General features: G+C 42.0%; 1 protein-coding gene across 1 annotated transcript in view; it reads left to right on the top strand.

Annotated features, from left to right (window-relative positions):
• LOC144271419 (uncharacterized) overlaps positions 1–20,005 on the top strand; it is a 139,226-nt gene that overhangs the window by 100,224 nt on the left and 18,997 nt on the right. The window contains exons 47-55 of the mRNA XM_077828763.1: positions 5,748–5,955; positions 8,707–8,873; positions 10,940–11,052; positions 12,315–12,396; positions 14,615–14,777; positions 15,513–15,634; positions 17,615–17,755; positions 18,990–19,103; positions 19,640–19,768. Coding sequence (XP_077684889.1) covers positions 5,748–5,955; positions 8,707–8,873; positions 10,940–11,052; positions 12,315–12,396; positions 14,615–14,777; positions 15,513–15,634; positions 17,615–17,755; positions 18,990–19,103; positions 19,640–19,768 — 1,239 coding nt within the window. The remainder of the gene's footprint in view (positions 1–5,747; positions 5,956–8,706; positions 8,874–10,939; positions 11,053–12,314; positions 12,397–14,614; positions 14,778–15,512; positions 15,635–17,614; positions 17,756–18,989; positions 19,104–19,639; positions 19,769–20,005) is intronic.

A 20,005-nucleotide genomic window follows, 5' to 3' on the forward strand; every position in this document is an offset into this window, starting at 1 on the left:
TGTAATCCATATTTCACCGGTGTGGCACTCCCCTTATTAACTTGTTCACATCCCCAACAAACCACAAATGTGCAATGTTCTGCTCGATAGCAGGAATGAGACCATGATCACTGGAGGACACCTTCCTCATCACATGGGATGCACAACTCATGTATGCATTCCCTCTGATTCCCTAATTTCATGTGTGATACATGAGATATGTATAGACAAGGTCATCCTGATAGTCCCGACGTGACCCAAACAAGCATGGTACCCTTACCTGCTGTGCATGGCGATATGCGCCCCTCAAGCTTTCCCTTACCACTTGGACCTGCTGTCCCTGGACAACGGTCACACTCTTCACCCAAATCCAGAGAAACTTCATTTACAAGCATGACTCCTGCATGGTTCCATCATGGCGAATTAGCCTGCTCGGAACAAGTCAAACACATATTACTAAACAGGAAAGTGAACACGCATAATACTTACTTTCAAAAATGGAAGAGATTCTCTTCCTGGTGTCAAGAAAAACACTTGGCGGTCTCCACTACACCATTACCTACTGGAACGGAAATGCTCAGGTTTAGCAATGAGCTCGATCAAAGTCCATCTTGCGGCCATTACAGCATTCCATCATGAGAATGACAGGACCTCGATCTTCGCACACCCCATTACTAAACACATCCTTGCAGGGCTCCAGAACATTTACCCAGAGGTTCGCCAACCTACTCCAGCCTGGGACCTCAGTCTGATATTGAAATGCTTTACCAGGCCACCATTTGAACCACTAGCCACCTGTTCCCTCCTCATTTATCCATGAAAGTGGCCTCGTTGGTCGCTATTACTTCTGCCAGATGTATAAGTGAGATAGGGGCTCTTATCACCGAACCTCCCTATACATTATTCTTCAAAGACAAGGTCATGCTATGACCACACCCAAAACTTCTACCAAAGGTCACATCATCCTTTCATATGAATCAACCAATCCGCCTTCCCACATTCTATCCTAAGCCTCATGGGACTCCAACAGTGACCGCTTTGCATACATTGGACATTAGGTGTGCATTAGCTTTTTACTTGGAAAAAAACAAACCTTTCCAAAAATCTCCCAGATTTTTTGTTTCTACTACCAAGCATTCCATTTTAAAACATGCCCAGCATTCCACTCAGAGACTGTCAAAATGGATCTCCACATGCATTCAACAATACTATCGTATTCGAAACACCGACCAGCCTGCACACATCTGAGCTCATTCTACATGCTCAGTTTCAACCTTGTTAGTGTTCCTAGACAATGTTCCAATATTAGAGATTTGCAGGGTGGCCTCTGTCCACACATTCACTGAGCACTATGCAATTACTGAAGACTCCTGGGCTAACACCATAGTTGGCTTAACCATACTTACCTTTAAGACTCAAATGAACCTGAAGTCCCTCCTTGCCTTCTATGGGGCACTGCTCTACAGTCACCTGAAATGGAGCACCCATAAGGACAGCACGCGAAGAAGAGAAGGTTCCTCACCTTGTGCAGTAACTGAGGTTCTTCGAGATGTGTGTCCCTGTGGGTCCTCCACTACCTACCCTCCTCCCCTTTACTTCTGAGTTCTCAGTAAGGACTCTGCAGTAGAGAAGGAACTGAAGGGATTGGGTTGTGTGTGTGCTAGAATGCAGCACCAACGGCACCACGAGACACCTACTGCGCACGTGCGGACACTGCTACTGTAAATCTCTGATAGACGGCGGCGGGATGCACCGACACCTGAAGTGGAGCACCCACAGGGACATGCATCTCGAAGAACCTCAGTTACTGCACAAGGTGAGGAACCTTTTCTTTCTCACCATATGAATTAAATAAACCAGGATTCTGGTGGGATGAGATTTTCCAGAGGGCAGGGATGGTTTCAGGCTGCTTCCAGTTCAGTCAAGTTAGGTTGCCTGCCCCCCACCTCTTAACCCAAAAAACAATTAATTTAGGCTGGCCCTACCCTATCTGCAGAGCTCCACTGCTGCTCCAGCAGTTCTGGGCCTCTGCTCTTTGCTTCCAAATCTCAGAAACGAGGAGCCCAGAAGTTGACCTTGCTCCCCAGGAGGGAAAGGGGAAAGTCCCAAGGGAGTAGGCTGGACCAATATACTTTCCACAGCAGGCAAAGGAGGGTTCTAGCTTGTTAAGAGCCCAGCTGCTCAGGGTCTGCTCCGCTTTCCTTTTCATAGAATCACAGAAATGTGGAGCTAGAAGGGACCTCGGGAGGTCATGTAGTCCAGCCCCTTGCTCTGAGGCAGGAGCAAGTAAACCTAGGCCATCCGTGACAGGTGTTTGTCCAACCTATTCTTAATCTCCACAACCTCCCTTGGAGGCCTATTCCAGAGCTTAACTACCCTTATAGTTGGAAAGATTTTCCCAATATCTAACCTAAATCTCCCTTGCTGCACATGAAGCCCATTATTTCTTGCCCAGCCTTCAGTGGACATGGAGAACAATTGATCCCAGTCCTCTTTATAACAGCCCTTAAGATATTGGAAGACTGTTATCTGATCTCTCCTCAGTCTTCTTTCTGAAGACTAAACATGCCCAGGTTTTTTAACCTTTTCTCATAGGTCAAGTTTTGTAAAGCTTTTATCATTTTGGTTGCTCTCCTATGGACTCTCCCCAATTTGCCCACATCTTTCCTAAAATGTGGTGCCCAGAACTGGATACAGTACTCCAGGTGAGGCCTCACCAGTACTGAGTAGAAGAGGACAATTTCCTCCTGTGTCTTACATACAACACTCCTGTCCATACACCCCAGAATGTTTGACTTTTTTGCCACTGCATCACATTGTTGACTCATATTCAATATGTGATCCACTACAATCCACAGATCCCTTTTCAGCAGTACTTCCGCCGACTCAGTTATTCCTCATTTGGCAGTTGTGCATCTGATATTTTCTTCCTCAGTGAAGCACTTTTCACTTGTCGTTATTTTCTCCCTTTCTGTCTTGTGAAAAACTGAAGCAGCCTGACCTGCTTCCTCTTTTAAAACTGTCAGCATTTAGGTTTCCTCCCTCACATACCCCTCACTTGCTGCTGCTGCTCCTGTGCAAGCCATCTGAGATAATGGTGAAGCTCTGCTCCAAAGCATCATGTACCGCCCCTATGCAGCACACTGATGAGGTGTGACCACATGGTCCCCAGGTTCTCAACATGCCGTGAGCCACTTCAGAAATGCAATATATAGAACTGGACCGGGTTTTACTCATATGGTTCTGGGCTCTTCGGTTTCAACAATATGTCGCTGAAATGGCCTAATGAAATTAAACACTTGAGAACCTTTGTGAGATAGAGACCTGTGAGATGGCACCAGCTGCAGATTAACACCATAGCTGCGTGGAAGAGGTTAGGGTGAAAGCTTACAAATATATGCCTGGGTTAAATTGCAGAGATAGAAAAAAATGTGTGGCTTTCCAAATATCTCTAACTACTCTTCTGCAATAAAGCAGACCGAGGGGAGGAGGGCGTGCCACATACATACTTGGGAAATGTGGCTTTGAAGCTTGAAATTTATTTGCAGAGCACCAGGTTCCCTCAGGGGGTTTGGAAGTAAACGGCAAGAACCACACGCCCTGTTTATGGGATAGGAAGCGGAAGCTGAAAACAGTTTAATGCTTCCTCCCAATAGTAGCTCGATCATCGCAGACACCCAATAAAAGTTTGTCTGGTACTACTGGCTTTTTAACCCTGAAAGGTATGCTGTTCATTTATAGTACGCTACACCTCTGGAAAATAGAATTCAATGTTTTGTTTGTAAACATCACACCTTATGCTTTTTAAAAATTCATAATGTACTAATTAATAAGCAATAATTGCAATTAGCTGTCCTGGCCTCACTATGGTAATACGCTTCTATTTAATAATATGACACGTACATAATGCCTTTCCCCTCAAAGCCCATCACCCATTATACACAAGGATCCATCTCCAAATTAAGGCCACCTCTGGGTTGAAACACAACAACTTGTTTAACAGCATGTAGCAATGCGGCATTTTAGGATGGGAAGGAGAACAGCTGATGGAATTGAAAATGCAGGAGAAATTTATTTCCTTATTTATTTTTTAAAATTTCTTTCACACTGTAGGTCTCTGGGCACATGCACAGACATTTGCAAAACAATACAGAAATGTGTGGATAAACGTCAATGCACGGTTTCAATGCTGATTCTATTAATTAAGCTGAAAGGAACAAGGGAAATGAAGGGGCCACCTCAGGCAAGACTGGTTTTGCCTTACACCCTGAGATTTGGGCTCTGTCAGGGAGAAAGTGAATTCCAGAGCCAAGGGCCCTCCACTATGCCAGCACCCGGGCAATCAGTGACTAAGAATAAGGATGTGTGAGCTGAATTCCCCTGTTGTGCTGATGCACAAGGAGAGGGGCAAACGCTCAAGTAGCAGGGCCCCAAACCTGCAAGGGCTTTATAAATCAATGTCAACACTACCTTGAATTGCACCTGAGAGCAACAGAGAGCTAGTGCAGAGTAACAGGGCACCATGTGTTTAACAACACTGAACAGAAAAACAAGGGGAGACGAAACAAACCGTCTGGAGATGATGGTGGCTGGGAACACTGAGGTAACCAGAATGTAATTACCCAGATTGGAATTACATGCTAAACACCAAAGTTAACTTTCCCTTTCTAAAAGTATCATGTGATCCTTAATGACCCACAAGCTCCTGGGACTTCTCTTTTACGCCTCGTCTCAAAGATGCATCCTGAACTGAAAAGGGAATCCTGACTAATTGTAGCTCAAACTTTTGTAAACTCACCCTTTTTCATATCATTGATATTATCATGCACAGGCTACCATTGACCTGAAAGATATCAAGAGTTTCAGTATCCAAACACTCTATGGTTCTTGCCTGATGGTTCTGGAAGGACAAATCCAAAAGACTGAGGCAAGAACTGACTTGACTGGGAATTTCCAGCACAATTGGCCATGGCTGATACAACTTGGAGTCTCAGCATCGATCCAGGTATTTTTCATTTTAAAATAGTTTGATGAATTATTATTTATTATTTGTAATCCAGTAGTACCAAGAAGCTCCAGTCATGGACCAGAACCTTGCTGTGCTAGGCACTGTGCACCCACAGAATGTAAAGATGGGATCTGCCCCCAAAAGTTTACAATCTAAGTAAGGCCAAAATATAAGCCTTAAGGATGAATTTGCTGGTTTGTGAACCAGTCTATTCCATTTTGATCTTTGATAGTATAGAGCATGTGATGATCAGGCATTTAAAATGCAATGCAAGTCCTGAAGAGAGAGATTTTCAGAGCATTGCATTGCTCAGTGAGACACAGTTCCCATGATTTTAATGGGAATGTGTACTTTACTGGGAAATATTTCCTTAAATGTCCCCTCATGGAATTAACAGAAAAATCCTCCTGTCTTCTAAACTGTGTGTGTGCACACATCAATGGTTTATTGTATAATCTTAGATATATTTTCATCTTTTTATGGGATAAGGTGTAACTTAAGCAATATGTGACATAAAATTGATTCCTACAATTGATTAAACTCAAGTTAAATTGCAGTTCATTCCAATGGATCTATTTGATACTAGAAATGTTAATAGATAACGAATGAATGGGTTAAAGCTCTGCTATTTATGGGTCAATTTTAGTAACAATTGTAGATAAAAGTAACTTTTCCTTCTGCTGTCCTTCTCTGAAAAGGAACAGGCCAGGATATTGTTTTTGAATGTCTGTTTTCAGTACATATACATATCTTTTATCAGATGGTTGTGTCCCTTCAAATATTAAATTCCACTCAAGAGAGACGTGTGCAAATTATGACTGGACGAACATCAGTCACATACACAGTTAACTCTCGTTACATTGGCCAGCAAATGGAAATTTTCTGTCAAAGTGTACATAACAGTGAGGCACTACTGACATTTGGCTACCCTAAGGCGACCAATCTGACTCTTGTGTTACAGAAACTAGGTAGGATGCTGGTTTTTTTGTAGTCTTTTTATGCAACAGGACTTTGTGTTCGTTACTACTTTTTGTGTAATTCTTTGCAAGTTGATTCGCTGTGTGCCACCGATACTGTCTAAAAAGTCACAGTATTTCCTTTCTCCAATAAACATGGTAGCACTTAAAAATGTGTATGGCATGAGATGAGTTAGATCTATTATTTTTTGTATTCCAGTTGAGGTCAGGGCACCATTGTGCTAGATGCTGTACAAATACAGTGCAAAACACCAGTCTCTACCCCAAGAGCTCACAATTGAATTAGACAAGATTGATAAAGTGTGGGAGAAAGGTTAGCATTATTGCCGTGTTATAGATGGGGAAATGAGGGGCACCAAGGGAAAATAACTTGCCAAGGTCACACCAAGAATCTGTGGCAGCACTGGGCATTGAACCCACATCTCCTGAGTCCCAGGTCAGAGCCCTAACCCCAAGAGGGCACTCACTCTACCACAAATTGCTTCAGGTATAATTTTGTCTTTAGCTTCCAACCAGCTTTTACAGGCTATTTTAGCTACCTATGCTGAAACAATTCAGCAGTTCTGGAATCATTAATACTGTGAAAGATGAGTCTCTAGGGTTTTTTTTTAAGCAGTCAAACTATTGCACATATGTCTCCATCACATACATTCTTTCCCTTTATGTAACAATGAGAAGAACTGAAATACAAGGCAAACGTTGATCAATTAATGATCAAACTGGTTAATAGCCTGCCCATCGTCATCTGTTGCATACCAAAAAAAGCAACCAAAAAAGCCCCCAGATCCACCAAACATCACTTGCAGCATGAAATTCTCCCTACTCCCCCAAAACAGAAGTGCATCCAATAGTGATGAGATTTCCATTTGGGGTTTTGTAGGAGGGCCCTAACTACAGGGAACCAATGCAGTTCTGCTGTTTGCAGTGGGAGAGGGTAGGATTGGGAGCCCCCACACAGGGTGCAGAAACCAACCACTGTGTGCAGCAGCAGAGCACAGGTCCAAAGGGATTTACAGTGCAGGGTTTATTTGTCAATAGGGATAACAGGGACTCCATTGGAGCACACATTGCTGCAGTCCTGGCAACAGAGCGTAGGTGGAGGGAAAGGTTTCTTCCCTCAAGCCCATATGGAACTCCTGAGCACACAGCCCAGTTATTCAGGCCACGCACCATCACTAACATTTGCCTCATAATGCTTAGATTAAATGAAAGGGCCGTTGACACTAATACCATGTGCTGGTTCCTGCTCATCTCCCCCCTCCCTTCTTTCCACAGGGATCCCGGGTCTCCCTCGGTCAAGGAGTCTCCCCCTCTCTTACTCACACAGGGCATGAGCCGGTGCTGCTAGGAGTCGAATTCTTGGCAGACTCCCCTGTGCTCTGCTGTACAGGAACAGATTTCCTTTGTGCCACGTTGCCAACACCATTTGGCCCAGCAGCTCCACATCTGGATGAAGGAGCGGCCAGGTCAAATTTGAGTGGCGTTGCAACCTTGTGTGCCAGGTACCACTGCATTGGAGTGGTCAGGCCCTGGCCTCTGGCTCTGTGGCCTACGGAACTTTGAGCAAGGCAAAAGCCTAGGGGCAGAGGTGGCACAATCCCCCTTTCCCCCCCCCACACACACGAGCCACCTCAGTTGGCACCGCTGGTCTAAACCTGGTCCCTGCACCAAGAGAAGGCTTGACCTAGGTGATTTGGCTAGCAGTTGTGTATGAAGGGCTATAGTAGTCTCCATGGCAACCATAAACCTCACCACCACCACATGGCTTGACCTGTGGATCTGTTTAGGTGCAGGCAGAGCCACTTGTCACATGCCAGCCTACCCTCCAAACATCAACACTGAAGGAGCCACCACAGCTGCATGGCACTAGAGGTTGTAGACCTTATCTCCATCTTTACTTCCTATCTCCCACTGCAATAAGTGTCTTCTGTGCCCAAATGGAAGAATGGTCACATTTAGGTAAACTCTGTAATGTAAGGAACCCACAGTCATGTAAGCACAGGTGTCATGGAGGTCAACAGGGACCAAACCAGTACTTTCAGTACCAATAGCTAAAGCCCTACTACTTAAATCAAAAGGTGTGTTTCCATTAGCTGTTAATAGGTGCTCACTCTCATTGAGCCAGCCACTAACTGGATCACAAGCTAGCATACTGCATGCCTCTCCACATTTTTGCCTGCTTCTCTAAAACGTTTCTGGGTTTCAGGTTCCCCCCTTTTTCCCCTCCTGTTTTCCCTCCTCCTTTTATGTCCTTTTCCCATTTTGCTAGTGAAAAAGTGGGAGTGGAAGGGGGAAAAAGAACAAAAAATTTCATTTGAAATATTATGATAATCTCTATTTGTAATAGAGGGGAGCATTTGACCTCAAAATAGGTCTTATTTGCTAAAGGAAACTATGCCAGTATGCTGGGTGCTATAAAAACCATGTGTATTGACAGACAATAAAGCCCTGATCTTGCAAAGCACATTGACTCCTATGAGACCACTCGCATACTTAAGATTGTGTGTAACTTTTAAGTGCTTTGCTAGATCCTGGCTTAATATATACAAATGCAATTAAAGAACCCAGTTTTTGGGCTCAGCAAACCCAAGACCACAGCCCATGCCATTCTAGAGTGTCTGATGTTTTACGGCTTTACTCGAAAGGTGTATTCACTGGCACTTTCGGTTTTGTATAAGCCTGCACTGAATGGGATGGAGCCCGTTAAAATGGCATGATTAATGTTATGTTCCTTGCTTTTAGCAAACAAAGCCAAGACGACCTTTGAAATTCAATATGATGACAAATATATAACTCTGAATATGGATGTTGTTACTGACTTTGAATTGTATGATACATTTGAACTGATGGCAGAGGTAAAACATTCAATAACTGTTCTCAAGCATCTGGGACTTCCCTTCATGAGTAAGGTAATAAAACATAGATAGATAGCTTTGTGTGCTTTGTTTAGAGGAGTGTATTGAGTTACCATGGATAATAATTTTAATTTTAGTTACACTGGCACGAATCCATTGTAACATCAGTCGCAGTACTCCAGATTTAGAATGGTGTAGGTGAGAGCAGGTCTTGGCTCAGCATATCCAAATATTTAATTAATATAAATAAGTATCATGCAGAGCTAACAGTCCACTTCCAATACATAAATCCAGTAGCTAGTAGAAATTTCTGTTCTTACGTGATTAAACATGCACTTCAGAAAGGAGCAGATTTACAATAAGCCATGGTGATCACATTTTCTAATGTGAACAGATTCTTAGCAAACCAGAAAGACTTTACTGAAAACAGCTTTTTCACACAACCCTGATATAGAATCACTGTGTTTTGGTTTAAGTCATTTGTAGCTCTTTAGCAGGGACGTTTGACCAGATGCAATGACTGCTGCACGTTTCACTGTCTCTCACCATACTCAAGCAATTTACTATTCCAGTAATATTTTCAAGCTTCCAAGCCACCCACTGGGGTCAGCAAAAAACTGCACACATTCATCTCTTGGGAAGGCTCCTCACCTTCTGTTGGGTAACGCGTAGAAGTAGTACTAGTAAGCTCCTGATGTAGCCTCCTACCTGAGATGAGAGAATGTGTAGCTAGGAGACAGAATGTAGATTAAGGTACATTCTTCTTAAAATAAATATTAGATCCATATTAGAGCCTCATATTTTCAATGTTGAAATTAGTATTAAGTATTTAATGCCAACATCTTACTGAAGAGGACAGGAACTACACTCTTGCTTTTCCCACCTTGAGATCTTTTATTGTAACGTCTTATCCTCTAAAAGTCTCCATGAGAAAAGGAAGATTGCTGAGACGCTGACTCCTTCAGTGCTTTATGCATGTAGGAAGCATGGGTTAACTCTGAATTACTGAGCACTCCAGTGACGAGCTAAGTGCCCTCAGCTCCTGCTGACTCAGCATACATCACACATGCTGACTTGAGGGTACTCAGTACCATGAGGGACTATTCAGCATCTTGTAGGATCAAGCTCTAAATGTGGTATCTCCCAATAAGTCTATAAGCATTTAAGTCCTATGGATACACTTATGTTAACCGGTGTCCATGGACACAGTATTAACGCAGTACAGCTCTGGAGTGCATTGGAGTTTGGTACAAATGAGGTTAAGGGAGTTAAGCCTGCATTGTCTGTTTTAGTATGATTAACTATGATAATTAAGAGATCCAGGTGGAAAATGGCGGGGGAGGTCTACTTCTAAACCAACCCATTCAGAAATATGTAAGTCAGCATTATAACTGCTAAGGCAGGAAATACCATTTAACATTATTTAAGTCTCCTGATGCTCCTCTATAGCTCAGTTTTAAAGTCACCAGCTATCAAATCATCAAATGTGAGCAGCAGAGCTGATTCAGCAAATACGCTGCTTTGCTAAAGCAGAGACACTTTGTAGAGCTGTCAGTTTCCATAAACTTTTTGTGGAAGACGCAGGTTCAAGTCTCTGCTCTGTCTGATTTGGCATGAAAACATTTGCGCTGAATCAGACAGCAGCAATTTGAACATGGGCTTCCCACCTCCCAAGGCCAGTGCTCTGATCACCCGGCTACATTGAGTGAGACTGACTGACACACACACGCTCCCACTTTCATTAAATCATTCAGAAGGTTTGTTCATGGAATGAAAACAAATGTTGAAACCTTGAAAGCTGCCACAAAGCAGAATTGTCATCCACTGGTCAGTGCTTTGCCCAGCACTTTAAGATACATTAAAGCAACCTCATGACTTGGGCAACTCTGAGGAACATTGCAAGGGGCACACAACCCATATAACTTATTGTGAAGAGCTAAAAGACCCTGCATGTTTTACTGTGTGTTGTATAATGGGACACTTTGCATTGGGCTTTGCTTGAGTTAGCAGCTCCAACGCTAGCTTTGTAGAGACTAGAAACTAGCTTTGTACCAGAGAGCCTTATAGTGAGAGACTGCCCTTTACACATTCTGTTTGCTGTCTTTCTGCTTACTCCCCAGATAGCATTCCTCGAAGTCCTAACTGCAAGTGAAATTGAAGGCTCTATGAAGTTGACCTGTGAACCAAATACAAACCTCTCAGTCACCATCAATGTGAAAAATGAACAGCAAAGGTGAGAGGGTGATTTTGGTAATTGTAAAGTTTGAATTCGGCTGGTGAGATCACAGAAATACAGTTAAGGCCTTATAAAATGGCCCAAATACTAATGAAGTGGATAATAAATCCTTAAATAAAATACACAGCCCTGATAAACAGGATGTTAGCTCAGGGAAATGTATGCGGGGCTGAAGAATGGTATCAGTCCCTAACTGCTGGTGACAGGGAAAATTTAGCAGGCATGGTCTGCTGTTCCCCTAGCCTGCTCCAAACACAGGGGCTTGGGAAAGTAGATGCATGTTTTGTGCTGGCCTCTTGACTGTCCGCCTCCTCCTCCCACATTTCTATGAAGAAACTGTAGAATCCCTCTGCAAGAAATCTCCACTTCTCTACTTCCCCAGGCAGGAGACAGGCAGCATTTCTATGGAGTTTTGCCACTGTATTCCTTTGGCGGGGACCAGACGACTGAGGCTCTGACCCAGCAAAGTTCTTAAGCCCGTGCCTTAACTCTAAGCATGTGTTTTAACTCCCATTAAAGTCACTTCAGCACAGTTAAACCTCAGTAAAAATTGTGAAAACTTCCTGATTCTTCTAATTTGGGGTCATTCTGATGCATAGCACTTGTGGTATTTACGGTGTTTATTTCCAGAATTCTTCTAAAACTTTTCAAGGATGTTCTATGAAAGATTAATAGAAAAGGGATTCACTTCAGAAGGATTAGATAGAAAATATCGTTATAGAAAGGACTTGGAAAGACTAATGCACAAACTTCTGAGCTTTTTAAGGGGTCTAAGAGATGTATTATTTTGGATCTTGAAATTCTGGAATATTACACATGTATTTCAGTATATTCCAGCCAGGAGTACTTCTTTGCACTAAGAACTCGTTCACATTTAGCTAGAATTTTGACCATAGCAAATTTTCATCGGGAAACTATGACTGACTGCATTAATAGCCCCATATTCCTAGTACAAGTCCCATGTTTAAATCAGTGATGCGCATGTGATGCATTCCAAAAAAATCATATTCCTATATATTGGACTTCCTTGGAATGCACATCTTCCATAGAGGTCAGAATTTGTCATTTCATTTCTTTTGCCTTGAACAAGTCTATTAAGTGCAATTCATAATTCACGAGACTCTGGTAGATTCAGAGGCCTATGCAGTTGCACCCACGTATTCCAGCAGTGGTTTGGACCCTTTTGAGTGTTCTGTTCCAGTGACTCATGAGTAGTTTTAGTAATATTTTTGTCCAAACAATGTATTTCTTTCCTCTAGTGAAGAACTGAATATAAAAGCCCTACATAATGTCCCCTTCCTTCTTCAATACTTCCCCGGCACAGCTGAACTTTCTTCAAAGGTAACTATCTACAGGTTATCCACCCTCCATGTCTTTTGCTACACCCATCTAATTTTTCAAGATTCTAACAGCAGGATTTCTAGCACTAACAACTATTAATTTTTTATTATTGGTGGGGTTTTTTGGCACAGCGCATTTCCAAGATGCTGGATATGTTCCAAAGCAATAATTGTCAGCATTCCTAGCACAATAGGGGGGATTCATTTATATCAGTAGATTCCACTTCCTAAACACTGGATAAAGCAATGCCAGAATTTTGTATCCATAAAGAATTTCTTTTGCTGTCCCAAAGCTGTATTTATAATTACGTTGGTTATTTAAAAAAACAATGGTCAGTGAGGAAATTGTTCTGGAAACTGGCTACTAGCAGTGGGTGTGGAATACAAAAGCAAAGTAGGGAAGGGAAAGAATAACATTGTCCACAGGAGACAGTAGACTATTTGTGTGTGAGCAGTTATTGCCAGAGTAACAAAGCCTAATTCCTTATGAGGAAGGCTACGTTTTAGTCACGGGTACTTTTATTAAAAGTCACGGACAGGTCATAGGCAATAAACAAAAATTCACAGCCTGTGACCTGTCCATGACTTGAGCTGGGGGTGCTCTGGTGGGGCGGTCCAGGGGCGATGCAGGTGCTGGGGGGTGGCCCGGGAACCTGCTGTTGCTGGGGAAGGGGGGCCAGATGGCAGCGCACGGCCTGGGACCCTTGCTGGTGCTGGGGTGGGGGAGGGTTGGCGGGGCTGGCAGCCTCCCTACCCGGCTCCGCATGTCCCTGCAGCTCCTAGGGGGAGGGGCAGCCAAGGGGACGCTGCACACTGCTCCCACCACAAGCGCTGGCTCTGCAGCTCCCATTGGCCAGGAACTGCAGCCAATGGGAGCTGCGGGGGTGGCGCCTAAAGCCACGGGCAGTGCGTGGAGCCCTCTGGCCGTTCCTCCTAGGAGCTGCAGGGACGTGCTGGTGGGAGCTGGGGAGACCCTCTACGCCGAGGTAAGCACTTCTTCCCATAGCCCTGAGCCCCCTCCCACACACCCAAACTGCTGCTGCTGGCGGCCCAGGGGCTTCCCGGCTCGGGCAGCCCCTGAGCCAGCACTACCCACTGCAGAAGTCACGGAGGTCATGGAAAGTCACAGAATCCGTGACTTCCGTGACAGACACACACATTGAGAACAGTCTGTTTTTGTAACCTTTCATGCTACAATATGAATGTAAGAAAGAAAATGACAAATCACATCCACCTTTCCGTGTAATATACTCTGCCACAGAAACAAGAGTCTGAGTCTAATTAAGTCAGTTTTCTCTTTCACTTTAACTGGAATTCCCATAGGTAAATTACTCCATGAGGGAAGCAGAAGGCAGGCTGTCTATCAGGATGGAAAAAAAGGATTTCCATCTTACAACTAAGTTAACTTTCACTGAGACCAGCTACAGAAAAGTCATTGAAATGATGCACACAATGCCCCAGGTTGGTACCATCGGCTAAATAGCCACTGTCATTTTGTGTCCATGCTTAGGACTAATCCTGCTCCTGTTGGAGCCATTAGGAGTTTTGCTATCGACTACATTAGCAGCAGGAGTAGGCCTGTAGTATTCTACGGATCATGGTTAGTTTAGTTTAGTATCCAACAATGTAACCACTGTTTGGTTTGGGGTTTGTCTGCGCATGCACATAGACAGTGCACAGTATATACAAATACATGCTGTAGAGAAAATGTTGTAATATATTTAAAACTGAATATTGGCCAACTCTTGCTACACAGTTACCACACATACTTCCTAGTCTAAGTAGAGAAGAAAACTGTAAAAACGTCTTCTACCACTGTTTGTAGTAACTGCTTGTGCAAACACTGGATTTTTTTTTTAAATGGTGACACTGTGGTGCAATAGAGAGAATACTGTAATAGGTGTGGTCAGATAGAGATGGCAGAGTAAGCAATAAGTGTACAAAAACAGATATTGTAAAGAGGTTACAGTACTGTGTATGTTTGGTTACAGTAGACAGAGTAGGGTATTTGACAGCAGACATGCACTGTCATTTATATAATGGTAGTAACTAAAAGCCTCAGTGAAGGATCAGGGTTCCTTTGAATTGACACCATACAAACATTTATTTAATAGATAACCACTGGCCCCAGTGAATTCAATCCCAAATTACACATTTTAGATTTTTCTGTCTCCAAAGTCCTGGTTTTTAATGGATTCCTCCCCCGATTCTGTTTTCAGTTAAAATTTCTTCCAAGGCAGCTTGTGTTCATGATGGTTTACCAGAAAAGTAACAGAACTCATTTGTTGAGACACATTGTGCTGTGGGACGGCAAGGAGGTAAAAGTAACAGGCGCTTACACTGGACTCTTCCCAAAGTTATCTGGAGGTCATGACATTAAGGGTAGGTTTCTCAACTTTCTAGGAAGCCTTGATAGCAGAAAATAAAGGAAACTTAAAAGTGAAGGACACAAAATCTGGTTATCTAAATATTTTAATGCCAGATAAGTTCAAACATTTTGGGACCAATCCTATAGATCTTGCTCAGGCAAAGTTGCCAATGAATTCAAGGAGTAAGGACTTCAATATTGCGCCCTTTGTTTCTATCCTTTGGGATGAGACTGTAAAGCAAGCTAGGTTATTTCATATGGCCTTCTTCAGAAACTGCTTGTAGTAAATTACATTCCACCAAGGCAGCCCAGGAGCCCCGGGGGCATTGTGCACATTGCCTTGTGGTGTTCTCCCTAGAGCAGTGGCCCTTTACCACTCCCACCTTTCTAAGGCATCTGTCTAGAAAGATCATCTAGCCCCCGATGCTGAGATATCTTCATCTGAAAATAACAACTTTCCTGGTGTTCCCTACAGGAATTTCTTTTGAGCAGATGTCTCCATTTTAATTACTGCATGGTTGATTTATTAGTAAATAGAGAATTTTTCCCCTTTCTGTGGTTCTTTGTAGTCAGTAGAAATCAACATGTGGCACAAAAAATGATTTTATGAGAAAAAGATATTCTTGCTAAGTGCCAAATGTTGTCCTTGTCTTCTTGAGGTGCTATGTCATGTGCACTGTCACTAATTAAAAGTAACAGAAAACCAGCATGGTAATCTGAAGTTAATCTGTTTGAACTCTTTCTTTTAGTGGAGTTTTTCCATCCTCTCTCCATTCCTTTCCCCTGGCATTCGAAGGTCAACATGTATGTGGAGCATTCAACACACAATCATCAGGATGATGTCACCATTGGTTGGAACAACAAAGACCAGGTAAAACAGCACACAGCACAGAAGAAATTTGTGGAATATCAAGTGTGTTTGAAAAGACTAAATGAGACAGAAAGATAGTCAAGGAATTTGAGCAGGAGAAAAACTGTAGACTTAAGATAACTTTGTAAAACTATGAATGTGGAGCAGTCTTTATTCTTAGTGGAACTACTTAAATGCAATGCCTTTTATTGTATGCAACATCCTTCATACAGCAACCCTACAAACTGCTTTACAAAGAGAGGCAACCAAAGGCTAAATGGAAATGGTCCAGAGTGGAAGACTGAAGGAATTTCAACCCAAATGAAAGGGCAAAAAACAGCTATTCAGAATAACATGCAGGCCAAGATTGAAGGTGCAAATGACCAGGATGGGGCAGAGGATGGATATAGGGTCAAAGAGGTAGAATGGAGCAAGTCTTTGGGGAATTTCAAAGCCAAAAAAAGAATTTTGAATTAGGTGAGAAGCCACTGAAGGTGGGGAGGTGGTTGTAAGGGATTAAGAGATTGTTTCTTTCAATGAAGTGGGTCAGATTCATACTAACAGGAGTTAGACAATAAATACCCCAAGTGGCAGGCATTTTTAACATCAGTGATTTAATCACAGCCTTTTCTTCTTTGATTTCTCCTAATTAGCAATAAGAATGATACATCTGGCATAAAATGTCTAATACATTTTATCAGAGGGGTAGCTGTTTTAGTCTGTATCCAAAAAAAACCCAAGGAGTCTGGTGGCACCTTAAAGACTAACAGATTTATTTGGGCATAAGCTTTTGTGGGTTAAAAACCACTTATTCTGAAGACTGAAGGAGATGAAGACTGAAGAAGTCATTTTTTAAGCCCGGAAGCTTATGTCCAAATAAATCTTTTAGTCTTTAAGGGACCACTGGACTCCTCATTGTTTTAATACATTTTACACTGTAACAGATTAACCAGTTTCAGTTTTTAAAATAAAGGAGCAAATCTGCCTTTAAAAATAATTGGTAAAGGACCATAATTTAATAATCTCAGTTATAACATAGAAACATGGCTGAATAGTTGAGTTCATCTCAAGCTCTGACTTAAAGCAAATTATGTGTACTCTGAATTTGTATCTAAGGTATAATTACCAACATACTGAGGCAATAAACAGGTTGTTACACTGGCATAATGTTACTCAAGACAGGTATATTTCAAAGAGTATTATTTTCTTAATGATGGGAAGGGGAAAAGAAAAGTATAAAACTCATTACCATAGCGGAAAATGAGTTTGCCTCCATAAAGGATCAAGCTTCCCTTAGAGTAATAATGTACAAGCATCAATATCCCAAATGAAATTTAGAAAAGGATATACAGGGAACAGTTGAACCACTGCTGAAATGTATGCTGCCATTTCCATGTGTGGTGTGTGATGTTAAACAGTTCTTGCATAACACTACACAAGTTAGACCCCAATTCTGGAGAACTTATGCATATACTTAAACTTCACATGACATGAGAAGTCTTCTTGAAGCCAATGGAACTGCTTGCAGTGCTTAAAGTTAAGTGCATGTGTAACCCACACACCACCTGTGTGTGGCGTTCTATCCCATCTAGTGGCACCAAGACCACTTAGAGAGAGAGATTTAATGAGTCTGCTCTAAAGTCTTAGCTAAGAGGCACATGGCTTTTAGCTCATGCAGTAGAGGCTCATGTATTTAGCTCCAGAGGTTCCAGGTTCCATCCTGCCCGCCGACGACTGGGCTCTGGTGGTGTTACACGTACGTAAGTCTTTGCAGGATGATGGCCTTAGTGCACTGGTAAAGAGAAATGCTACATCCTCCTGAAACCGCAGAGGAGATTTAGATAGTAAGAATGCCCTAACTCTAAAATTGACTTCTAGTGCTAAGCATGTCATTCATGTGAGTAAAAACTACAAAAACAGCTTTGTGCTGGATTTCCCAGCTCAATTAGTGTAAGGAGTTTTGTTACTCAAGACATTTCTATGTCTGTTGATGTTTCCCAGGTATTTGTTTCATCTTCCCTGAAATTTGGAAAAGAGCATGTAAAGTACCGAGCCACTGTTGCTCACCCGTTTAATTTCTCCTTGAGGCAACTGGAGGTCAGTTCCCTGTCTGAAAGAAAAGGTGGAAAGTACAACCAGCAGGTACGATAATGAGAGGTGCTGCAAATTAAATAATATCTATAATAATATATTTATACTGTATCCTTCATTTCCAGAGCTGTATACAGTGATCACCATTGGACAGCTGTAACTTACCAAACATTGCTGTGTCCTAGTGTCAATTATTTCCTTTTCTAAGTATAAACACACAACCGTGCTTTATCAGATACTCTTGGGAACTGACAACATTTTACTGATGTCCAATGTACATGTTGCACTTTGGTGGGCACAGCAGTGGGGGAAAAGGGGTCAAATGAATTTTGGACTAGAATGGTCACATAAATCCCTATTCCTATAAAAACTGCTCTGAGTTCTTTAATGTATATACAGAGCAGACAGAACTTCAGTTTTTAGGCTTCAAATGAAAGTCCCACACAAAAAAGAAGGTAGGGAGCAATGAGGAAATCTGTTGCATGAAAAGAAAAAGGATTTAAAATACATTTTGGCCAGGTTTGTCTGCAAAGTGCTTATGCTAGGAATAGAAAAAATAGTTTGCAAATCATCCCGCAAAATAAGAAAAATGGAAAATATTACATGACCTATCTGAAAGATGTATGCATGACATAGCATTTGCACTGCACTGCACTGCATGACATGGCATTTGCACAGTAAATTATCACCTGAAGCGGATAATAATGCCTAATAATAAGCCACATGAATTGTGCAGTGCTCTCTCTGGAGCTTGGGATTTCTTTCCGATCCTTGCACAAATAACAGAGAGCTCTCAACTTGTTTTCATACAAAAGTGATTGTATCTGTAGTGATCAGTATTTGCCTAGGGATAAGTCTTGTTTTTCCAGTTCTTATACAGGCAAAACTCCCACTGGAATTATTAATTTCAAGGGTAGTTTTGCTGAGGAAGGACTGTGGGCCCAATCCAATTCCCAATGAAGTCAACGGAAAGACTTTCATTGACTTCATTCTAAAAGTTCAGTTTATCTATGGATTTGCCAAGAGGAGCAGAAGGTGGTTTTTGAGGCCTGACAGCATTCAATTCAGTAGAACATTCACACTCTCTAGGACATGGAACATGGACAGACTTAGAAATGCCTCAACATTTTGTAAATAGAAAATACTGGCCTTCCATAGTAGTTATTGCAACAAATATGGTTGTTTCCACTGGACATCTTCTTTGGGAGGATTCTATCAGACAGTTCCATTAGTTCTAGTCCTGCAGCCCAGGATCAATGTATAAATCTCTCTCTTCTGGTTTTAGATACAGCTCACTTGGAATGGTGGGCAGCCTGCTGACTTCAAAATTACTTTGGAAGATAAATCTAAGTTCAACATCACCCTCTGGGATGCTTGTGTGGCAGTTTCTTCAGGTCAGGTATGAATCTGGAGTTCAATATGAGTAGGCACATTTTACTTTCTGAGCCTTAACCACTATGAGAATTGAAAGTGCTTCCCTTCTGTTGTCATGAAAACCTGAGTTTTTATTGTATTTGAAGCAGACTTTTTCTTAGCAAACCTTTAGAGAGGGTAGAATAAAACCTCTGGGGAATCTTTATTGTATTCCTTTCCCATCTAAAGTATTCTCACAATTGCGCAGACAAATTCCATTTCAAGTCTAAAAATAATTTGTGCATTCGGGATGAAATGCACTCTTGTGCTGTTGACCATGGCAAGGGCTACACACCACTTAAGTTTCGCAATAGGAACAAAGCAGAACGTAAATGGTGCATAGGCTCCACTTGCGATAGCTCTCTGCACCGGGATGGATTCTACTTTGGTGCACGTGCCACGATACCAATTCTCTAAGAGTTTATAAAATGCATTTTGTATAACTGTAAACTAATTTTCCAGAAAGAAAATATAAGACAGGCAAAGGCACTAACATGTATATTCCATTTTTCTCTCTTCCAGCTTCAGAAAGTACTAACTGTAGGAAATCTTCAGGCATGTGGGTCTATAAAACAAGCCACAATCTTATTTACTGAATATCTAGATCTGAACTGGGATGGAAAAAAAATCACACAGAATCTGACATATGAGGTATCAAAAAGCTACTATATCTGTTTACTCATCGTATACTTTGCAGGAGCAATTTCTGTGTCTACAGGGTTTATCCTTAGTGTTTGAATTTCACATGAATCACCTTAGAACTCCATGAAAAATCTAGAATGGATTTTGAAACAGTCTATACGCATTTTCCATTGAGCTGAAGGAGGTTACTTTTCTTATTATTTTGTAAATCTTCACTATTTATGGATTTCCTTTATTTTCATGTGG

Source organism: Eretmochelys imbricata, chromosome 10 (assembly GCF_965152235.1).
Source record: "Eretmochelys imbricata isolate rEreImb1 chromosome 10, rEreImb1.hap1, whole genome shotgun sequence".
Lineage (NCBI taxonomy): Eukaryota > Metazoa > Chordata > Testudines > Cheloniidae > Eretmochelys > Eretmochelys imbricata.